The sequence below is a fragment of the Leucopleurus acutus genome (genome assembly GCF_964270905.1).
Source record: "Leucopleurus acutus genome assembly, chromosome: X".
Classification (NCBI taxonomy): domain Eukaryota; kingdom Metazoa; phylum Chordata; class Mammalia; order Artiodactyla; family Delphinidae; genus Leucopleurus; species Leucopleurus acutus.
This window is the reverse complement of record NC_139148.1, coordinates 115,902,950-115,926,027: the sequence shown is the minus strand read 5'-3', so window position 1 is coordinate 115,926,027 and position 23,078 is coordinate 115,902,950. Positions and strand designations below refer to the sequence as shown.

General features: G+C 41.8%; 1 protein-coding gene across 1 annotated transcript in view; it reads left to right on the top strand.

The window, feature by feature from the left end:
* The window catches only part of PABIR2 (PABIR family member 2), a gene marked incomplete at its 5' end in the record, with an annotated part of 79,449 nt that extends 56,579 nt beyond the window's left edge, over positions 1-22,870 (top strand). The window contains one exon of the mRNA XM_082865434.1: positions 22,742-22,870. Coding sequence (XP_082721560.1) covers positions 22,742-22,767 — 26 coding nt within the window. The 3' untranslated portion in view covers positions 22,768-22,870. The remainder of the gene's footprint in view (positions 1-22,741) is intronic.
* Between the last annotated feature and the right edge of the window lie 208 nt (positions 22,871-23,078).

The following is a 23,078-nucleotide window of genomic DNA, read 5'->3' as shown; positions in this document are numbered from 1 at the left end:
CTGAAGTGGTGGCACTGGAATTAAAACACGGTAGCCTCCATACTGTTCCACATGTACACTACCAAATGTAAAATAGGCAGCTAGTGGGAAGCAGCCCCATAGCACAGGGAGAGCAGCTCGGTGCTTTGTGACCACCTAGAGGGGTGGGATAGGGAGGGTGGGAGGGAGACGCAAGAGGGAGGAGATATGGGGATACATGTATACGTATAGCTGATTCACTTTGTTATAAAGCAGCAACTAACACACCATTGTAAAGCAATTATACTCCAGTAAAGATGTTAAAAAAAAAAAACCAAAACACGGTGTAGCAGAGAGCACAGGTTCTAAACTCAGACTGTAAGGAACATTCTTTGTCTTATAGACAGATGTGTAAAATTAAGTGATGTTTCTTTTTGTGAGTGTTCTCTGGACCTCGGCCCTCCTAGGACAACAGCTCTAGCTCAGTGGGGAGGTTCAGTATAAAGATATAGGTGTGGGAGCCATCAGCATATAGAAGGCAAGTGAAGTCCGGTGGACAGGAGAGCACCAGCCGGAATGATTTGCTCAAGGTCATACAGCCATCAAGGGCAGAGCCCAGCCCAGGCGAGAGCACTTCCCCCATCGCTGCTCCTGTCAGCTGGGTGGAAAGCGCAGCTCTCCAGCTGCAACCTCCACACCGGGAGGCTGCTCCCCCCTCCCCCCATCCTGTTCCTCAGCCCCCTTCCTCTTGCTTTAACAGACAGGAGTTGTTTCCCAGATGACAGTAACAGTACTGACAATCAGAAAAATTTGTGCTGAGTAATATTTCAGACCTAATGGAGGGAATTCCAGGATAAACAGATGACTCTGGGGTTTTTACCACCACTGCCCCTGAAGACCCATCCTCCAAGGCTCCCACATGAAAGACTGTCCTTCTCGGGAGCTCAGTGCTTCTGTCTGTGAGGATGTTTCCAGAGCAATGACTGCCGTTTGACAAAGGCTCTCCAAAACGGTGGCTTTTGTCTCTTGACACTCTTCACCATGTTGCTTTCTCTTCCATGGAGCCCTCAGGCCATCATGCTCTTGTGTTTTCTCCTTTCTCCAAATATGATAGCATCTGGCCTTGACTTGTCTGCATGTGCACAATAAAGACATCTCTCTGGAAAGAGTATCATAATACTGTTTCCTAGATCTTTGTTTCAGGGGACAGAAACTTAAGCCAAAGGAATAAATCTCTAAATGTGAAATTTCAGATATCGGCAAGCAAGTGGGAGGGTTAATAAAGGGATATTGAGAAAAGGCACCTTTCTTGTACTTCTGAAATCATACTAGTGGCTCTGAATGTCAGCTCCTTATATGGGAACTAATATCTATAGCTGGAAAAATCTCAGACACTCCTGACATGGTTGAGTGGAAAGGGCATGGGCTCTGGAGCCAGACTGTGTAAGGTCACATTCCAGCTCTGTCACTTCCCAGCTGGGGTACCTCGCATAAGTTGCTTAAACACTTGCTGCATCAGTTTCCTTTTTCTATAAAACAGGATAGTTATAGAACCTAATTCACAGGGTTCTTATATGGGTGAAACTAGATAACTTGAATATCTATAAACACCTAGCATGGTGCCTGGCACAGTGGGAAGCAGTTAATGAATGCTATCTAGTCTTGGCATTTCCTCATTAAAGCTGGCTTTTCCTTAGGTCCTTGAACTATGTAGGTCACTTTAGGGGAACTCAATTCAGCTGGAATTATTGAGTATCTGCTGTGTGTCCAGCCCCGTGCTTGGGACACTGTGAGGAAGACAATAGAAATCTACAAAGGAGGAGCTAATCTCAGGGATCTGCTTTGGTGTAATGTTTTGAGCTTCTCCCAAAGAGCCCCATCTGACAGCTAGGTGAAGAGGCCCAGGGCCCTTCCTTACACAGAATAGCAAGGGATTTAAATTCACGGGCTCCGCAATCAGGCAGGCGTGTGTTCACTTCTTGCCTCTGCCTCTTGACCGTGGTGTGACCTTGGCAAGGCACACTACCTCCCCATGCCTCAGCGCTTCATCTGTAAAATGTGTGTCATAATTTCATCCTTACCCATGCTGTACCCATCAACATAGATTCGTAATTATTGCTTTATGCAGTTCTCTTTTTAATCAGATGGAAAAAATGGAGTTACAAAAATATATTAGTATCTTTAATGTTTTTAGATAAATAATACATTTACTGGTGTTCTTTACTTATTTGTGTGGATTTGAGTTACTGTCTAGTGTCCTTCCATTTCAGCCTGAAGGACTCCCTTTGTCATTTCTTTTTTTTACCTTCTTTTTAAAAGTTGAGGTATAATTGACATATAACATTGTATTAGTTTCAGGTGTACAACATAATGATTCAATATTTGTATACATTATGAAATTATCACCACAGTAGTTAACATCCATCAAAAGACATAGTTACAAAAATTTTTTTTCTTGTGGTGAGAACTTTTAAGATCTACTGTCTTAGCAACTTTTAAATATACAGTACAGTATTATTACCTAGTCACCATGCTGTACATTACCTCCCCATGACTTATTTATTTTATAACTAGAAGTTTGTATCTTTTGACCCACTTCACCCATTTTGCCCAACTCCCACCCCCTACTTCTGGCTACCACCAATTTGTTCTCTGTATCTATGAGCTTGTGTTTGTTTGTTTGTTTTTTAACATTCCACATATAAGTCGGATCATATGGTATTTGTCTTTCTCTGTTTGACTTATTTCTTAGCATAATGCCCTCAAGGTCCATCCATGTTATCTCAAATGGCAAGATTTCATTCTTTTTTTATGGCTGAATAATATTCTCCTTCATTCTTAAGGGTAGTTTTGCTGGATATAGAATTCCTGGTTGACAGCTTTTGCCATTCAGCACTTTGAATATGTCATCCCACTGCCTTCCTATCTCCTTGGTTTCTGATGAGAAATCAACTGTTAATCTTTTTTTAAAAAAATTTTATTTATGGCTGCATTGGGTCTTTGTTGCTGTGCACGGGCTTTCATTGCGGCAGCTTCTCTTGTCACAGACCACAGGCCCTAGGTGCGTGGGCTTCAGTAGTTGTGGCTCATGGGCTCTAGAGCGCAGGCTCAGTAGTTGTGGCGCACGGGCTTAGGTGCTCCGCGGCATGTGGGATCTTCCCAGACCAGGGCTCAAACCCATGTCCCCTGCATTGGCAGGCGGATTCTTAACCACTGCACCACCAGGGAAGCCCTCAACTGTTAATCTTATTGAGGACCTTTTGTATGTGATGAATCACTTCTCTCTTGCTGCTTTCAGGATTTTTTCCTTGCCTTTGGACAGTTTGCTTATGATGTGTCTAGGTGCAGATTTTTTTGAATTTATCCTGCTTGGAGTTGGTTGATCTTTTTGGATGTGTGGATTAATGTTTTTCATCAAATTGGGAAAGTTTTCAGCTATTATTTCTTCAGATACTCTTTCTGCTTCTTCCTCTGTCTCCTGTCCTTCTGAGAGTCCCATTATATGCATGTTGGTATACCTGAAGGTGTCTCACAGGTCTCTGAAGCTCAGGTCATTTTTCTTCATTCTTTTTTCTATTTCTCACATTGAATATCAATATTTTCAAGTTTGCTTATTTTTTCTTCTGCCTGTTCAAATCTGCTGTTGAACCTCCCTAGTGAATTTTTCATATCAGTTATTGTACTTTTCAACTTCAGAATTTCTATTTGTTTCTTTTAAAAAATAATTTCTATTTCTTTATGGATATCTGCTATTTATTAAGACATCATTCTCATACTTTAGTTCTTTAGACATGGTTTCTTTTAGCTCTTTGAACATATTTAAAATAGCTGATTTAAATCTTTATCTAAAACGTCCAATATCTGGGCTTCCTCAGGGACAGTTTTTATTGGTTGTTTTGTTTTTTCATGGGTATGGGCTACTTCTCTGCAGGTCTCATAATTTTTTGTTGAAAATTGGACATTTTGAATATTATAACGTGTTAAATCTGGAAATCAGATCCTTCCTCCTCCCCAGGGTTTTTTGTTGCTGCTTGTTGTAGTTGTTGTTGTTTGTTAAGTGACTTTTTCTATCTGAACTTCCACGAGAGCTGGTTGGTCCTGTCTCATAGTTACAGTTTACAAGGTATAACTCCCCCTACTGTTTGCTTTGGTGGCCCCACAGCTCTTTTGATGATATTTGAGGCTAGTCATTGGGAGAAGCTAGTTATAAATATTAAACTTGTCTTATGCTTCTTAGATCTCTGCTGAGCAACTTCTATTCAAGGAACCTTGTAAGTCAGAAGGCCAGTCAGCCTTCATTATCTGCCTTCATGTGAGAAAGAGAAAAAAAATAATGAGAGATTTATATGGCATGAGAGAAGAGCCCATTCCACTCTTCTAAGAGGCCTGAAAAGACTCCCCTAAAGAGAATAAGCCACACTCCAGAAAGAGAGTTGAAATCCATGTCATCCAGGATAGATGCCCCTAGCCCTTTCCTTCCATTCCCCATCTTCCCTACTTTTGAGGGGAGGGAAGTACACCCTTGCAAACTGGAGTTGGCTGAATCCTACAGTGTTGCCAGAGACAGGGGTGCCTATGTGAGGTTCTCCCTACAGAAAAAGGGGCAGCTTTAATGGTGAACTAGAGTCAATCAGAGACTGGGGCAGAAGGACTGGAAAGAAAGCCTGAGGAGCACAGGTAGAGTGTCTCCAGCACTGGATTGGGAGTGGGCGAGGGAAGGAAAGGGGAAAGGGAGACAGGCAATGGCAGAAAGAACAGTCGATAAATTCTGTGCCATTGGGGCAGGCTTAGAGCAAGAGACAGTTTGCTTTTTCCTTTTTTTTTTTTTTTTTTTTTGCCGTACGTGGGCCTCTCACTGTTGTGGCCTCTCCCGTTGCGGAGCACAGGCTCCGGAAGCGCAGGCTCAGCGGCCATGGCTAACGGGCCCAGCCGCTCCGCGGCATGTGGGATCCCCCCGGACCGGGGCACGAACCCGTGTCCCCGGCATCGGCAGGCGGACTCTCAACCACTGCGCCACGAGGGAAGCCCTCCTTTTTTTTTTAAAAGTAATTTTTATTGCAGTATAGTTGCTTTATTTATTTATTTATTTGTGGTACGCAGGCCTCTCACTGCTATGGCCTCTCCTGTTGCGGAGCACAGGCTCCGGACGCGCAGGCCCAATGGCCATGGCTCACCGGCCCAGCAGCTCCACGGCATGTGGAATCCTCCTGGACCGGGGCACGAACCCGTGTCCCCTGCATTGGCAGGCGGACTCCCAACCACTGCGCCACCGGGAAGCCCACAGTATAGTTGCTTTAAAATGTTGTGTTGGGCTTCCCTGGTGGCGCAGTGGTTGGGAATCTGCCTGCCGATGCAGGGGACATGGGTTCGAGCCCTGGTCTGGGAAGATCCTACATGCCGCAGAGCAACTAAGCCCATGAGCCACAACTACTGAGCCTGCGTGTCTGGAGCCTGTGCTCTGCAACGGGAGAGGCTGCGACAGTGAGAGGCCCGTGCACCACAATGAAGAGTGGCCCCTGCTCGCTGCAACTGGAGAAAGCCCTTGCACAAAAATGAAGAGCCAACACAGCCAAAAATAAATAAATAAGTAAATAAATAAATTTATATATACAAAAAAAAGCTAACTAGGCTGTACATAGGATTTAAAAAAATATGTTGTGTTAGTTTCTGCTGTAGAGCAAAGTGAATCAGCCACTCGTATACATATATCCCCTCTTTTTTAGATTTCCTTCCCATTTAGGTCACCACAGAGCACCGAGTAGAGTTCCCTGTGCTCTACAGTAGGTTCTCATTAGTTATCTATTTTATACGTAGTACTATATATATATGTCAATCCCAATTCCCCTATTCATCCCACCCACCTTCCCCTCTTCGTATCCTTAAGTTTGTTCTCTGCGTCTGTGTCTCTATTTCTGCTTTGCAAATAAGTTCATCTGTATCATTTTTCTAGATTCCACGTATAAGTGATATTTTACAATAATCGTTTTTCTCTTTCTGACTTACTTCACTTTGTATGACAGTCTCTAGGTCCATCCACACCTCTGCACATGGCACAATTTCATTCCTTTTTATGGCTGAGTAATATTGCATAATTCAAAAAGATACATGCACCCCAATGTTCATTGCAGCACTATTTACAATAGCCAGGACATGGAAGCAACCTAAGTGTCCATCGACAGAGGAATGGATAAAGAAGATGTGGTGCAGTTTGCTTTTTCTGATTCCATATTTTCACCAAGCAGTTTTTAATAGTTATTTGGGTTCTTGAGATGTTCGTCAGCCATCCACCTTATACCTTCATTCAACAAACGTTTACCAGGTGTCAGGCACTGGGCATAAGGATATGAATAAAACAGGTCTCTCATGGTTATAGGAGAAAACAATGTATGGAATATAACGGCATAATGAAAGAAGGGCTATAACTGAGGGAAGGCCAGAGACCTGGAAGCCGCAAGGAAGCCTCTCACTCCAGCTTGGAGTGGGGGGTAGGACGTAGGAATCTGTAAGTCCTCTATAAGGAGGTCGTGCTTGAGCTGAATCTCTAATCTTGACGCACAAGAAGTTTGTCAAGTGTTGGTGGTAGGAGTGTGTGGGGATGTGGGCATCCTAGAGAGAAGGAATGGCAAATGCAGACAGAAGCCAGAGAGAGCTTGTGGCACATTTGGAATGAAAAAATAGCTTTGGAGGGTGGACATGGGGTTTATGAAGGGTACCAGAAGGAGGTGAGATTAGAAAGCTAAACAAGGCCAGACCATGAAGTGCCCTGCGTGTTTCAAGGAGGCACGTGTGCTTTATCTTAAAGGTTGTGGGGCAGTCAGTGAAGGCTTTCACAGGAGAGTGACCTGGGTGGTGTAGTAAGATGGTTCAGAGTGTAAGATCTGTACACTATTGATGTTCAGAGTGTGGTCCCTCTACCAGCAGCATCAGCATCACCTGGGAACTTGTTACAAATGCAAATTCTTTGGGGTTTTTTTTTGGTTAAATTTATTTGTTTGTTTGTTTATTTTTGGCTGCGTTGGGTCTTTGTTGCTGCACGTGGGCTTTCTCTAGTTGTGGCGAGCGGGGGCTACTCTTTGTTGCGATGCGCAGGCTTCTCATTTTCCTGGCTTCTCTTGTTGCAGAGCATGGGCTCTAGGCACATGGGCTTCAGTAGTTGTGGCGTGTGGGCTCAGTAGTTGTGGCTCGTGGGCTCTAGAGCACAGGCTCAGTAGTTGTGGTGCGTGGGCTTAGTTGCTCCGCACCATGTGGGATCTTCCCGGACAAGGGATCGAACCTGTGTCCCCTGTACTGGCAGGTGGATTCTTAACCACTGTGCCGCCAGGGAAGTCCCACAGATGCAAATTCTTGGGCTCAATCCCAGACCTACTGAATCAGAAACTCTGGAGGTGGGGCCAGTCATCTGTGTTTTCACAAGCTCTCAGGTGATTCTGATGCATGCTTAAGTTGGAGAACCACTGCCCTAGGCAGACCACCTAGGTTGGAATCCCAGCTCTCCCCCTGTGTAACTTTGGGCAAGTTTGAAATCTTTCGGAGCCCCAGTTTCCTCAGCTATAAAATGTGGATTATAAAGTTGTTGTGAGGATGAACTACGTTAATATATAAAAAGCACTTAGAGTAATACCCTGTCCATATAGTATGTGAGCCATTATTAAGAATGTTATTGTCACCCAAATTCCTTCTGGATGGCTGAACATTTTAATCTGACCTGGGGGCCTTAGTTAGTGTCATGGCTTTTCCCTTCCCTTCCCTGCCCTGCTCTGCCCTTCCCTTTCCTCATATGTAGAAAAATATCTATCAAATGTCTATCACAAGCAAAGTGGTGTTTAAGGGGAATTCACTTGGAGATAGTGGTAACACCCTAATGATAATCCAGGTCTGCTAACTGTATAGAAGAGATGGAACTCAGGGGTGGCCTTGGACATGCCCCCTTCCCCAGATCTTGTCCTCAGTATGCTCATTTGTGGGGCGAGGGTGTTGGAACAGATGATTTTGGAGGACTCTGACAAAAAGGTAATTTTGCTTACCTTTATTTATTTTTTTTAATTTATTTATTTTGTATTTATTTTATTTTTGGCTGCGTTGGGTTTTCATTGCTGTGCGAGGGCTTTCTCTAGTTGTGGTGAGCGGGGGCTACTCTTCGTTGCGGTGTGCGTGGGCTTCTCACTGCGGTGGCTTCTCTTGTTGTGGAGCACGGGCTCTAGGCACGTGGGCTTCAGTAGTTGTGGCACATGGGCTCAGTAGTTGTCGCTCACAGGCTCTAGAGCGCAGGCTCAGTAGTTGTGGCGCACGGGCTTAGTTGCTCTGCAGCATGTGGGATCTTCCCGGACCAGGGCTCGAACCCGTGTCCCCTGCATTGGCAGGCAGATTCTTAACCACTATGCCACCAGGGAAGCCCCTTTGCTTACCTTTAAATGAGTCAGATTTAGCACACGTTTACTGAGTACTATCCTAGTAACTTGCACAAAATTTCACAAGCCTGTGAGATACGTATTATTATTATCCCCCCCCAATTAAAAATGAGAACATGGAGGCCAACAGAAGATCAGCTGGCCCCAAACTGCATGGAACCCAAGGGGCAGAGCTGAGATTTGAGCCAGGTCTGCCTGATTCTAGGACTTGTCTCTTCTACATGGTGACACTGCCTCCTGTGGCTCACTGTGACTTCCTTCAGAGAGATAAATTGGCTTGGCCAAGGTCACACAACTAAGCAAGGAGCAGAGGAAGGACTAAAACCCATGTGTTCTGACTCCAGGGCCAGTGTTTGGTCTACAAATCACAGTGGCCTGTAACAATGAAAGCTAACAGCATGCTAAGTGCTGGACTGATTAATGACCCGCCTCTTGCCTACCAGCTCCAACAATCTAAAGTCAATAGACAACACACCAACCATGTAACCAAGAGCCATGTGGCACCAAGATCAGCAGACCTCTGCAGGAGTCAATCTGAAATGCCTGGAGGGGTCCAAGAGGGTTTGAGATGGACTTCCTGACTGCAGACTCTGTCAGAAGCTATTTGAAGGTGTTATGAAAAGTGACTTGCTGCCTCTCTTTCCAAAGAAATGGATTAAGTTGAAGATCTCCCCGTTCACTGATCTCCAGAGTAGGGTATGCACATTGAGGTGTGGGAAGAAAATGTTAGAACTTCTAATTCCATTGTCTGTTTTTTAATCACTTTTAAATTTCTATTTTTTTTTCTTTTTTTTTTTTTGGCCGCACCAGCCTGTGGGGTCTTAGTGCAGCATGTGGGATCTTAGTTCCCCAACCAGGGATCGAACTCACACCTGCTGCGTTGGAAGCGTGAAGTTTAACCACTGGACCGCCAGGAAATTCCCTAAATTTCTATTTTCTATGTATGCTTTATGATGTAGAACATACACACTAAGCTTAGTTTATAATTTACAAATTATTAATATACCCATAATTTATAAATAATTTTCTATTTTTGTATAGGTTATAGAATGTCCTTAATTATTATATTAGTTTATAGTACATTAATATAATTTGTAAACTAGAAATATATTTACAAAGTATAAATGCATTGATAAAATATATAATGCATTGATAAACATATATAAATGCATTATATTATATATAAATGCATTGATAAAATATATAAATAAATATATTAAAATTATACATATTTTACACATATTATACATGGTATTTGGAAATATACTTGAAAACTTTTTTCTAAACAGAAGTGCAAGGAGATAATACACAGCCCACCACTATCCACTAGAAACAGCAATATTCTGAGGCCTGCTTATGTTTTGGTAAAGCAGAAACCCCATCTTCTTTTGCATTTAATAGCCATAAATCATGTGTTGGTTTACCTGTCCTGGTCTAAGTGTCTACCCCGAGTGCAGAGACTCTGTCAGGGACAGAGTCCCTACCTTTGTATGGTTGACAAGCACATGGTCCAGTAATGGGGGGCCAGTAACATCAATTTTGGACCATCCACACAACAGAATTTTATCTCATGATTTTAAATGATGTTGGAGACAACATATATAAACAGTTGATACAACTCTACATCAAAAAAATAACCCAATTAAAAAATGGGCAGAAGAACTGAATAGACATTTACATTTTTCCAGGAAATGCAGATGGCCAACAGGCACATAAAAAAGATGCTCAACATCGCTAATCATCAGGAAAATGCAAATTAAAAACACAGTGAGATATCACCTCACACCTGTCAGAATGGCTGTCATCAAAAAGACCACAAATAACAAATGTTGGCGAGGATGTGGAGAAACGGGAACCCCCATATATTGTTGGTGGGAATGTAAATTGGTGCAGCCACTGTGGAAAATAGTGTGGAGGTTTCTCAAATACTGAAAATAGAACTACCATATGACCCAGCAATTCAACTCCTGGGTATATATCTGAAAAAAACAAAAACACTACTACTTGGAAGAGATACACGCATCTGAGTGTTCATAGCAGCATTATTTACAATTGCCAAGATATGGAAGCAACCTAAGTGTCCATCAACAGATGACTGGATAAAGAAGATGTGGTATATATATATATACACACACACACATATACACACAATGGAATACTACTCAGCCATGAAAAAGAATGAAATGATGCCATTTGCAGCAACGTGGATGATCTTGGAGGGCATGATACTAAGTGAAATGTCAGACAGAGAAAGACAAATACTGTATGATATAACTTATATATGGACTCTAAAATATAAAACAAAGGAATGTGTATAACAAAACAGAAACAGACTCATAGATATAGAGAACAAACTAGTGGTTACCAGTGGGGAGAGCGAAGGGAGACAGAGCAATATAGGGGTAGAGGATTAAGAGGTACACACTATTATGTATAAAATAAGCTACAAGGATATATTATACAACATGGGAAATATAGCAAATATTTCATGATAACTCTAAGTGGTGTATAACCTTTAATACATACATACATACACACATAAATAAATAATGTTAGAAAAAATATATCATGATTTGGAGAGATGGTCTTATATTGTAATCATAAACAAAAGTAGTTTACAATAACAACAGGATGATCAGTATTTTAATTTTTTTAAGAAAACAACAAATTGTGTATACATGCATGGAAAAAAACAAAGAGGAAATAGCCCAACATACTCATCATGGTGTGCAATTGTAGGCATTTTAATTTTCTTCTTTGTAGTTATCTTTGCTTTCTAAAATTTCTATTAGAAGTTTATATTGCTTTTGTAATCAGGAAAAACACTTTTTTGAAAAGAAAATAAATTGAGCACATGCACTTGAGAAGGATGTACGTATCCTTTCAGTACACAATGCAGTCTTACAGAAAGAAAAATGAGCCTGACTTGTCACAGTTTCCTGCAAGAGGATGCTGAGGACCTTATCATATCAGTGCGTGGTGAGGGCACTGGGGGAGAAGTTTCTCTCAGGTCTCAGAACCAGGAAAAGCTACACTGGTTTGCTTTTATCTTATGGACACTGTGACTCATGTAACTCAATAATCTTCAAACGCTTTTGCCTGAGAATCCCCTGAGATTTTAAAATTTTTATTTCGAAGTAATTTTAGATTTACATGAAAGTTGACAAAAAAAATAGTACAGAGAGTTCCCGTGTACCCTTCATCCAGTTTTCCTTAATGTCAACTGACTTAACCATAATACAGTGATCAAAACCAGGAAATTAACTTTGGTACAATAATACTAACTATATGTTTTAGTCCACTCAGGTTGCTGTAATAAAGTACTGTAGACTGGGTGGCTTATAAACAACAGAAATCTATTTTTCACAGTTCTGGAGGCTGGAGACCTGATAAATGGGTGCCCGCATGGTTGGGTTCTGGTGAGTCCTCCTCTGGGTTGCAAACTGCCATCTTCTCTCTGTGTCCTTCCATGGTGGAAGGGGCAAGGGAGCTCTCTGGGGACTCTTTTATAGGGGCACTAATCCCATTCATGAGGGCTCCACCCCCATGACCTAATCACCTCCCAAAGGCCCCACCTCCAAATACCATCATATTGAGGATTAGGATTTCAACATATGAATTTGGGGGAGGGGGGACACAGACATTCAGTCCATTACACTAAACATCAGAGTTTGTTCTGATTTCCCCAGTCTTTCCACTGATTTTTTTTTCTGTTTCAGGATCCCACATAGCATTCAGAAGTCATGTCTCCTTAGTCTCCTCCAATCTGTAACAGTTCTGTCTTTCATGACCTTGATGCTTTTTAAGATACTGGCCAGCTACTTTGTAGAACGCCCCTCGATTTGGGGTTGTCTGATTTTTTTCTCATGATTAGATCGAGGTTATATATTTTCGACAAGAATACCACATAAATGATCTGTGCCATTCTCAGTGTTTCCTGACCTTTAATAACAGTGTCCCCTTGCACATTTTTATTACATAATTTTAAAATCATAAGTGTAAATAATTGCAAACATGTTATTTCCAATCTATTATAAATATCAGCATTTTAAATAATACTGTTACTTCACTCTTTTAAATGTATTCTAAATACCAAATACTGAAGTGATTTTTACCCACCATCATTTTATTTTAAAACATATAAATATTTTAAACATTTAACATTTTATTCCTTGAATCTGTATTTTTAGTTCATTTCCCTCAGAGAATTTTGTCTTAAGGTAATCCATTTTTATATGTGAAATATAATGCTTCCACATCAGACTTCTCTGTAACAAAAATATACTTATAAAGTGAAATTAATTTTTACTTCCTGTATCCATAAAACACTACTAAAATTATTATAACTACTGTACATAAATGATCAAAACAAAATAAATATATTAAAAGGTTTTGAAAATAATTACAGTTACAAAAAGCATTTTTTTTTTAATTTTTATTTTTGGATGCACTGAGTCTTTGTTGCTGCACGCGGGCTTTCTCTAGTTACGGCGAGCGGGGGCTACTCTTTGTTGCAGTGTACAGGCTTCTCATTGTGGTGGCTTCTCTTGCTGCGGAGCACAGGCTCTAGGCTCGTGGGCTCAGTAGTTGTGGCTCATGGGCTCTAGAGTGCAGGCTCAGTAGTTGTAGCGCACGGGCTTAGTTGCTCCATGACATGTGGGATCCTCCCAGACCAGGGCTTGGACCCGTGTCCTCTGCATTGGCAGGTGGATTCTTAACCACTGCGCCAGCAGGGAAGCCCAAAAAGCATATTTTTATTTAAATGCATCTCAGTGAAATGGATGGGACTTTTTTTCAGGTATCCATGGACAAATATTACTATATTGCTAGAAAGAGACAGTTATTCGGCATCAATTCTATTTCTAATTTTCTTTATATACATAAGGACTGAGAAATCTTGTTCATATAAATAAGAAGATGAGACTTGAAAAATTTTATTATAACACTGCCGTATAATTCTATGAGTTCCTTTGAGTTCCATACCAAATATCAGAGTGATCTCCCAGCAAAAACAACTTTTTTCCATTTTTTATTGCAATATAATTCACGTACATAAAATGCACCCTTTTAAACTATAAAATTCAGTGGTTTTAGTATATTTTAAACATGGCGCAACTATTACCACTATCCAATTCCAGAAGAGTTTCATCACACCAAAAAGAAATTCCTTACACATTAGCAGTCACTTCCCATTTCCCTTCCCCCCAGCCCTTGGCAACCACTAATCTTTCTGTTTCTATGGATTTTCCTATTCTGGGCATTTCATATAAATGCAATAGTGTAATATGTGGCCTTTTGGGGGGTCTTTTTTTTTCGCTTTTTCTCAGTGTTTTCAAGGTTCATTGTTTTTATGGCTGAATACTATTCCATAGTATGGATGTACCTCATTTTCTTTATCCATTCATCAGTTGATGAACATTTGAGTTGTTTCCACTTTTGGTCATTGTGAATAGTGCTGTTATGAACATTTGTATGCAAGTTTTTGAGTGGACATATGTTTTCATTTCTCTTGGGTATATATACCTAGGAGTGGAATTTTGGGGTCTTATGATAACTCTATGTTTAACCTTTTAAGGAAGTGCCAGACTGTTTTCCAAAGTGGCTGCACCATTTTCCATTCCCACCAAGAGCGTATGAGCGTTCCAATTTCTCCACATCCTTGCCAATACTTGTTGGCAAAATCTGTCTTTTTGATTATAGCCATCCTAGTGGGTGTAAAGTGGTATCTCTTCATGGTTTTGATTTGGATTTCCTTGATGGCTAAATGATTTTGAGCATTTTTCATGGACTTATTGGCCATTTGTATATCCTCTTGAGAGAAATATGTCTATTCAGATCTTTGCCCACTTTTAATTGGATTATATGTCCTTTTATTATTAAGTTGTAAGAGGTCTATATATATTCTAGATACAAGTCCCTTATCAAATATATGATTTGCAAATATTTTCTCCCATTCTGCATGTTGTCTTTTCACTTTCTGAATGGTATAATTTGCAGTACAAAAGTTTTAAATTTTCGTGTAGTCCACGAAAATTTTGTGTATCTCGTTTTTTTTTCTTTTGTCACTTGTGCTTTTGGTGTCCTATTTAGAGATCCATTACCTAATTCAAGGTCATGAAGATTTATAACTATGTTTTCTTCTAAGAGTTTTAGTTTTAGTTTTTATAGTTTTAGCTCTGGGTCTCTTGCCATTTCCATATGAATTTTAGGATCATCATGTCAATTTCTGCAAGAAAAGCCAGCTGGGACTTTTTTTTAGGGATTTCATTGAATCTGTAGATTGTTTTGGGGGGTATTGCCATTGTAACAATATTATGTCTTCTAATCCATGAACAAGGAATGTCTTTTCATTTATTTATTGCTTCTTTTATTTCATTCAGTGATGTTTTATAGTTTTCAGTACACAACTCTTACACTTCCTTTGTTAAATTTATTCCTAATTATTTTTTTATTGCAAATGGAATTGTTTGATTTTCAATTTGTCTATTGTTAGTAATAGTAGTATTGTATAGTAGTACAATTGATTTTTGTATATTGATCTTGTATCCTGCAACCTTGTTGAACATGTTACTAGCTCTAATATGGTTTTTTTTGTAGATTCTTTAGGATTTTCTGTGTACAAAATTATATTATCTGTGAATAGGGATATTTTTACTTCTTCCTTTCCAATATGTATGCCATTTATTTCTTTCTCTTGCCTAACTGGCCTGACTAGAATCTCTAGTACAATGTTGAATAGAAGTGGTAAGAGTAGATATCCTTGTCTTGTTCCTGATCTTAGGGAGAAGGCTTTCAGTTTTACACCATTAAATCTGATGTTAGCTGTGGGTTTTTCATAGATGTCCTTTATCAGATTGAGGAAATTACTTTCTATTTCTAGTTTTATGAATGTTTTTATCATGAAAGGACATTGGATTGTGTGAAATGCTTGTCCTGCATCTACTGAGATGTGGGTTTTGTCCTTTGTTCTATTAATATGGTGTATTACATCGATTGATTTTCATATTTTGAACCAACCTTGAATTCATGGGAAAAATCCCACATGGTCATTGTATGTAATCCTTTTTATATGTTGTTGAATTCATGTAATTCATATACCAATAATTGCTGGTATTTTGTTAAGGATTTTTCATTATTGTGGTAAAACACACCTTTACATAAAATTCACCATTTCAACCATTTCAAAGTGTCCAACTCACTGGCATTTAGTACATTCACAGTATTGTGCAGTCATCATCACTATTTAGTTTCAGAGCATTTTCATCACCTCAAAAGGAAACCCCATACACATTAAGCAGTCACTCCTCATTCTCCCCTCTCCCTAGCCCTTGTCAACCACTTATGTAATTTCTGTCTCTATGGATCTACCTGTTCTGAATTTTGTTGAGGGTTTTTTTTTTTTTTTATCTATATTCGTAAGGGATATTGTCTGCAGTTTTTGCCCAGGTGTGAAGTGCAAATAACTTGGGTGAAATCCTTTCTATTTAGAGAATGACTAATTCAAATTCTTTATCAGTAAAAAAGGGGGCCTAGCCTTTCTGTAAAACACAATTATTCACAGGCCCCTTTGTACCCCCTTCATTTGGCAAGAGAGGGAGGTGGGCAGAGGAAAGGAAGAGAGCATTTTTTCAGCTTTGTCTCTCTTCTGTCTGATGGAGAAGGAGGACTTTGGAAGGAAGCCTTTCCATTTATCTTCCTTGCCCTCTAGTCTCCCCTTTCTGTTGCTGTGCTCAGCCCCAAGTTGCCTCAAGTAACCAGATCCCAGGACAATATCTCTGAGGTCTCTTCTCCTCAGCTGGGGCCTTTGCCCTCAGACTACTCTCAAAACTGCTTCCCTTTTGGGTGTCCCTTGCCTATAACCCTTGCTAACTGGCCAGATGGCATCCGTTTGCTTGAACCACATGTTCTTGTTTGCTAAGGTCTCCCTAAAGTCTGTCCAAATTCCCTGAGCATGAGGAATGTCAAGCCCCAAAGTTGTAAAAAAGGGGACTTGCTGGAGGCCAACAAGGAGGTATTTCTGGAGATCACGGTGCTGTTTATGTAATTTTCAAGTAATGCACACAGGCAAGTTCATCATTTGGTGAAGCAGGCTCAGGGAGTGGGAGTAAAAGTTTACTCCCACCCTTACAGTGCCCCTCATAGCCCAGCCCACCCTACAGCTTTGTTGAGAGCTAAAAGTCCCTGGAGAGACTTGGAGGTGGGGAAGATTTTTTTCTCCAGGGAGGCTTCCTGGCTTACACTTCTCCAGACCCCAAGGATACTCCCAGACTCAAGTTGATGTCATTTGAGTGTTTTCAGATAGAGAATTTAAGACTTACTCTGACCTCATGTGCTTTGTGTTTCCAGCTGAACTCAAACTTTCCAAGACTTGGGTTCATTTACCTTTAGTCAAAAATTCCCTTTCTAATTACACGTGGGCCTCTAAGTCTTCTTGGTCATCAGGTACCAGTTGATCAAAAGTACCACACATTTAGGTGGGGCCAATGAGGCTGACATCTCCTTGAAGTTCAAATAAGGTTGGAAATGAGTGCAATATTGCTCACATGATGTCAACTCACATGTTTGAAATATAGTGTGTGACATTTGACAAACTCAAGCACATGGTAAGGCAGCCATTCTGCTTATAGAGCCAAAGATTCCACTCAGGAATAGGGAAATGACTTCCCATTGAGGGTCTGCTTCTCTGTTGATGGCGGACTCCGAATAGGGAACTCTTTGATGAAGAGTCTGAATGCTATTTCCAGCTCTTGGGCAAGTAATGAGCTATTTGAATGATTTCAGAATTTTAGTAGGCAGACCTACCCTCATCCCTTGCCCTCACTCTGGGGGAGAGCCCCCACTGAAGGCATAAATGTTTTTCCTGCACGGTTGATAAAAGCTACCTGTCGTGTGTATGTAATATACTTCTCCCTGAAGACTACTCCAGATAGCTGGGGCTTGGCCAGCCAAACCAGAGAAGGCAAATTTCCTGCAAGTAAGCTCTCACTTCCCTCATCTTCACCATAGCAGGCTTTAGAGCACTCTCTTCTATCGAATCAGGATGAGACCATAGAACCTTCAATTCAGCACCCCTGGTAATCTGGACCAGTTGCCTGCAGTTGGTATACAAAATAATAATAGTAGTGAATAGTCTTGTTACAATACTGTTACTATCTTACAGACAAGGAAACCAAGGCCAAGGGAGGGTACGTTATCTTTCCCAAGGTCAAACTGGAGAACCTGGGCTGGAATTCTGGTCTGTCTGACTCCAGAGACTACCTCTTAACCATTACACTATGTCAATTCATGCATTCACTTAACAAGTATTTAATCAGCACCAATTATGTGTTAGCATTATTTTAGGCACTAGAGATACAGCAGTCAGAAGGTCATCCAGCGGATCATGACACTGCGGGCCTCCAGAAGGAAGAAGTCTTCTGGGGATCAATGACATACAATGGAGGGTATATCTATTTGCTAGCAGGATGAGGGATCTCAAAAAGGTGAGCACTCCAAACTCGAGCACGGGCAGCGTATAAAAGCCTCAAGCTGTGAGGCAAAGGAAGGTAGAGTTTGAGCTCAGCGCAGGTCCTTAGCAGCATCCTATGGGCTTAGTGTAGGCAGGCTGTGGCCCACGTGCCAGTGCTTGAAGTGGAGAGCATGCCCCATTAGTCTCCATAACTCTGTGAAGGTCAACCACCCAGGGCCCCCTAACCATAGGCCAACCTTATGTTTCCATGTCTGCTCACCCTTTTTTGCTATTAGCAGCTGAATGTGTGATGCTTGTGGCTCCTTGCAAGGAACTCTGGCAGCGGGTCACAGGTGGGGCTGAGCTCACCCCTCCTATAGATACATTTCTCCCTTGTAAAGGGAAAGGAGATAGATCAAAGGACACCAGGGCCCATGTGCTTCATATGGAGACCCGGGTGAGCTGAAAAGGAAGGGGGAGGAGGGGACTAGGGTAGGCTACAGCCAGGCCATGATTTATTGACTTGTTTTGCTCCTGCACTTCTGTTTACCCAGCTGGGCCTGCTGCCGCCCAGGGTCCCGGCATGTGCACAGCCACTCTGGCCAGTCCTTGTGGTAGTGTCAGAGAGAGCGTGGACTGTGTCAGCTCCTGGCAAAAGTGAGGCAGTGGAGTTCGTGTTTGATGGTTGCAACACTCCTACCCCACTGGGCCTTTTCTCACCCCCATGGGGTACCCCCTCCCCACACACGTATCCCAGTCTCAGCCACAAAATCCCTGGGGCCTTTTTCTCCTTAGAGGAGCCTGGTGTCACTCAGGTATCTAAGACATACCTACACTAACAGGTAAGCATCTTCCAACAGCCTCAAGCCTAATTCTTCTAGCATTTGAAAATGCTGGGCACCTCTTTACTTAATCCATTCAAGGTAGATAAGGACAGAGCGCCTCAGGAGAAGAAATGAAACAAATAGCTTGTGGAAGAGTTGTAGATCCAAGAACATGAATCGAGTCCCTAGTCTTCTAGGCCAGTCTTCTAAATCCTGGCATCTCCATAAAGCTCGCTGACTGGTTTAAACAGCAATAGAGAAGTCTTGGCAGCCCCACATCAGAATGATTTCAGAACTGTGTGTGTGCACGTGCCGAGACAGAGAGAGAGACAGATAGGGTGGTAGCGGTGGTGGTCAGGATTTGAGGACTCAAAAGGCCCTTCCAGGTACATGTGGTCAATGGTCTGTTAGTGCGTAGAATCAGCTCTACTTCTCTCAAAAATCAACACAATAAATTAGGAGTTTGGGATTAGCAGATACGAACTACCATATATAAAACAGGCAAACAACAAGGTCCTACTGGATAGCGCAGGGAACTATATTCAATAATCCTTTAATAGACCGTGATGGAAAAGAATATGAGAAAGAAAATATACGTACACACACACACATATATGTGTATAACACTGCTGTACACCAGAAACTAACAAAACATTGTAAATCAACTATACTTCAATTAAAAAAAAAAAGAAAGAAAAACTCTCTGGGGGAAAAAAACAACAACAAACCAACACGACCCCAAACCAAACAGAAGGGAGTAGCAACTGGTGGCAGAGGGCCCCTGGGCCTTGAGTAAGCACCAGAGGGGGCGGTTCTGAGTGGGGCTTTCAGATCCTAGCTCTGCTACTTATTAACTCTTTGACCTGAGCCAAGTGGCTAGCTTAGCTTAGCTTAGCTTCTCTTAGTCTCAGAATCACCCTCTAAAATGGGAGCAACTCAATTCATCATTGTGGATATTGAACATGATAAAGTCTGTCAGGCAGTTAGCAACCCATCTGCATGATCAATAGGAGAGGGCTGTGATGATCAAGATGAGGATTCCGGAGAACAGAGGATGGGACATCTGAAAGCTTCAGCACTTTTGATGTTCATTCCTAGTGTTTCCACAGTTCAGAGGAATGTTTGGAAGGGTGGAAACAACCCAAGTGTTCATTGACGGATGAGTGGATAAACAAAATGTATCAATAGTATACACATACAATAGAACACTACTTAGCCTTAAAAAGGAAGGAAATTCTGACACACGCTAGAACATGGATGGACCTTGAAAACATTATGCTAAGTGAAATGAGCCAGTCACAAAAAGACAAATACTGTATGATTCCACTTACAGGAGGGACCTGCAGTAATCAAATTCACTGAAACAGAAAGTAGGATGGTAGTTGCTAGGGACTTGAGGTAGGGGGAGAAGGGAAGTTGTTTAATGTGTACAGAGTTTCAGTCTGGAAGATGAAAAGAGTTCTGGAGATGGATGGTTGCACAACAATGTGAATGTACATGATGCCACTGAACTGTACACTTAAAATGGTTAAAATGGTAAACTTTATGTTAGGGTTCTGTTACCACAATTTGTTTTGAAATTAAAGTTTGAGAATTGATGGGGTTATGGGTGTATGCGTGAGGAATGAGAGCGGGGAAGAGCCCTGGTAAATAGATGAGTGCCCCAGTGAAAGCCTTGCTGGGATTCTACTATGTTCTACCCTACTATGAGAGGGCGGCTGATTTCCATAAAGGGGCAGAGACAGAGAAAACAGAAGTAGGAGAGGACGATGGCCTGGGGCTGTCAGTGTAAAACAAAAGATACAAGAGAATAGAGGTTTCTGAGCTCTGAAAATGCAGCAAGCTAGGAAAGAAGGCTCCATCCCAAGGCTATGGTCATCTATGGTGAGCACCAAAGCCCCTTTGGACCACAGCTGCAGCCAGAAGGGGAGACCTTAGAAGGGAAGGAGGAGGTGCCTTGGGCTGGCCTGAGGTAAAAATGGCAGAGATTCACGAATGCAATCAGCTCAACTGCCCATCATTTCCAAGGCAGAGTGGCTGGGACCAGCCTCTCCTCTTCCTGCAATCCCGCTCCCTCCAGCTCCACAGGGCACCGTAAGGATGCCCTTCTCCTTCAGTTGGGCTGCCTGGTTTCCCTGGAGGGGAGGATCTGGAGGCACGCCTTCCAGTCCTCACATCCCTAGCAGACCTACCTCCTGGCTGGACCATACCGGCCCCTGCGCCCATGGCCCCTGTCCATGTGGACACACCTAAGTCCAGGACCGGCACAAGCTGAAGAGATCCCAGCCCAGGCACGGAGGGAATTAGGCACGTCTTCTCTGCTCCTGAAGTAATGTTTGTCTTTCAAATTCTGCCAACCAAAATGGCTTGGGCTGTGATTCACCATCACACCGTTATGTCATACTTCCTTACTGCTTTTATGACCAAGGAAGACTCCAGGCACAGTAGCCATATTATGTCCCAGCAAACTCCTGCCCAAATTAAGTCACTCTTTCTGGTCCCTGTCGCTGTTCAAAAATGACATCCAAGGATAATTGCTGTTTTAGGGGCACATTTTAAGGCAAATGCAAGAAATAATGAATGTACCTATTTTCTGACTGAAATTTGCATCTGTCTTTTTACCCTCTCCTGGCAAACATGTTTTATGTTTATTTAAACAGCCCTTAATAAAAATGTACAGCTGCAAAGCATCTTACTACTCAATGCTTTCTGGTTAAGAAAATTGCCCATAATCACAGTTGACTTTCCTATTTGTAACAGAATATTATTTTTCATTGATGCATGGCTGCGGCCCAATGTGTGAACATTATAAACGCAGTGGGAGGCTTATCTGAGGTTGCAAGCACTTCATTCATTCATTCCTTCAGTCAATCAACAAACTTGTTTTGTGGATTTACCATGTGGGGTTTAGGACCTCTTACAGCAGAGGGAAAAGCATCTGCAGAGACATGAGAGAGCATGGCAGTCACCGATATGATAAGGATAGCCACTGTCAACCACAGTTGATGTGTCATGATTGGCTGTAAAGTGTGACATCAATAATTTGTTACTGATAATAGTGAACGTACCAAAATTTACTTTAGTTATAAGTTGGAATGGATTCAAGGTTCTCCTTATAATAGCAGCGTCACTCTCACTTGCTTGCATTTCAGTATGTTTTAAAATGAGAGGTAGAGAAAAGGGTCTAATTACCAGCCAGCATGCCGAGAATCATATATTCCCCGAGTTCACCCACGGGAGTGTGTCACGCTTATGAACATCATCTGTCAGTTGTATCATAGTTTAGAATTGTTGGAGTGGCCCACAAGGTGTGTGTTACGTGGGGGAGTAGAGAGAGATGAACCTGGGGAGGTCCGATGGGTAGGTGCAGCTTTTCAGAGCTTGAATAAACACATTTTCGATGGGATTGCGCCCAAATTTTGCAGAGCTAATTGTCGTTGACATCACAGAGCTACTGCTCATTTATCAAGCTCCAGTCTTTCCCCAGATACAGAGATGGGATCTTAGTTAACGTAGGGACTGTCAGCCCATACTTGTGACTTTAGCCTGTCTTGGAGAAGCCATAATTATACTTCTCACAATCAACTGCTCCTAATACTGGCTGCATTGCATGTTGAGCGCCTTAGAAATGAGAATGTGACCCAAGAGGCAGTTTCCAGGCTAGGTTTCATGGAGTGATTGTATTGTGCACCTCATATATCTGTCTTGGAAAACAGATGGAAATTCTCAGTAGAGAGTCAAACTAGAAAAGGAACTTACTAATAATGAACTTGATATGCTATCTCTACTGGGCGTGTGGCAGGCTGCAAGGGGTACAGAAAAGGGATGCCTGTGTTGCCTTACCTTTCCAATATAAACTGGATTTCTGGAATTAACCAAAAGATAGATGGAATAATACCTCACATGCAAATAGAATAAGTGATTGGCTTGGTGTTCTGATTTGAAGGGTACCCAAAATGTTTCCCTGCCCCTGAAACTACTCTCCCACTGGTGCTTGATTTTCTAATATTAGAAATTGTGGTAGAATTACTTTATTTGTTTAAAATCTATGCTTTGTTCTTTTAACTGTTTTTCTTTTCTTTTTTTTCAAATGTATGCTTTAGGAAAGGAGGATACTTTAAAAAAATAAGAAGCACATTCAGGAATGAACTGGAAGCCTGCTAGAATTGTTAAGAAGACCAGTTGTGTGGAGATGCAACCTCAGTAATTAATCAGTGAGCAGCTAGCAGCCAAATATCTGATAAGAGGGAGGAGGCCCTCTCCTTTGAGGGGGAAAATGACTCCCTTCTGATTGAAAAAGCACCATCCCAGACCTTCTTGCTGCTGACATGCAGATGTACATCTGGCTGTAATCTCTCACTCCCTGCTAGCCTTTGCCAAGCTGTGTGGAACAGAAATCCCCGTTTCTCCCCCATGTAAGGACACAGAGAGAAATTGAAT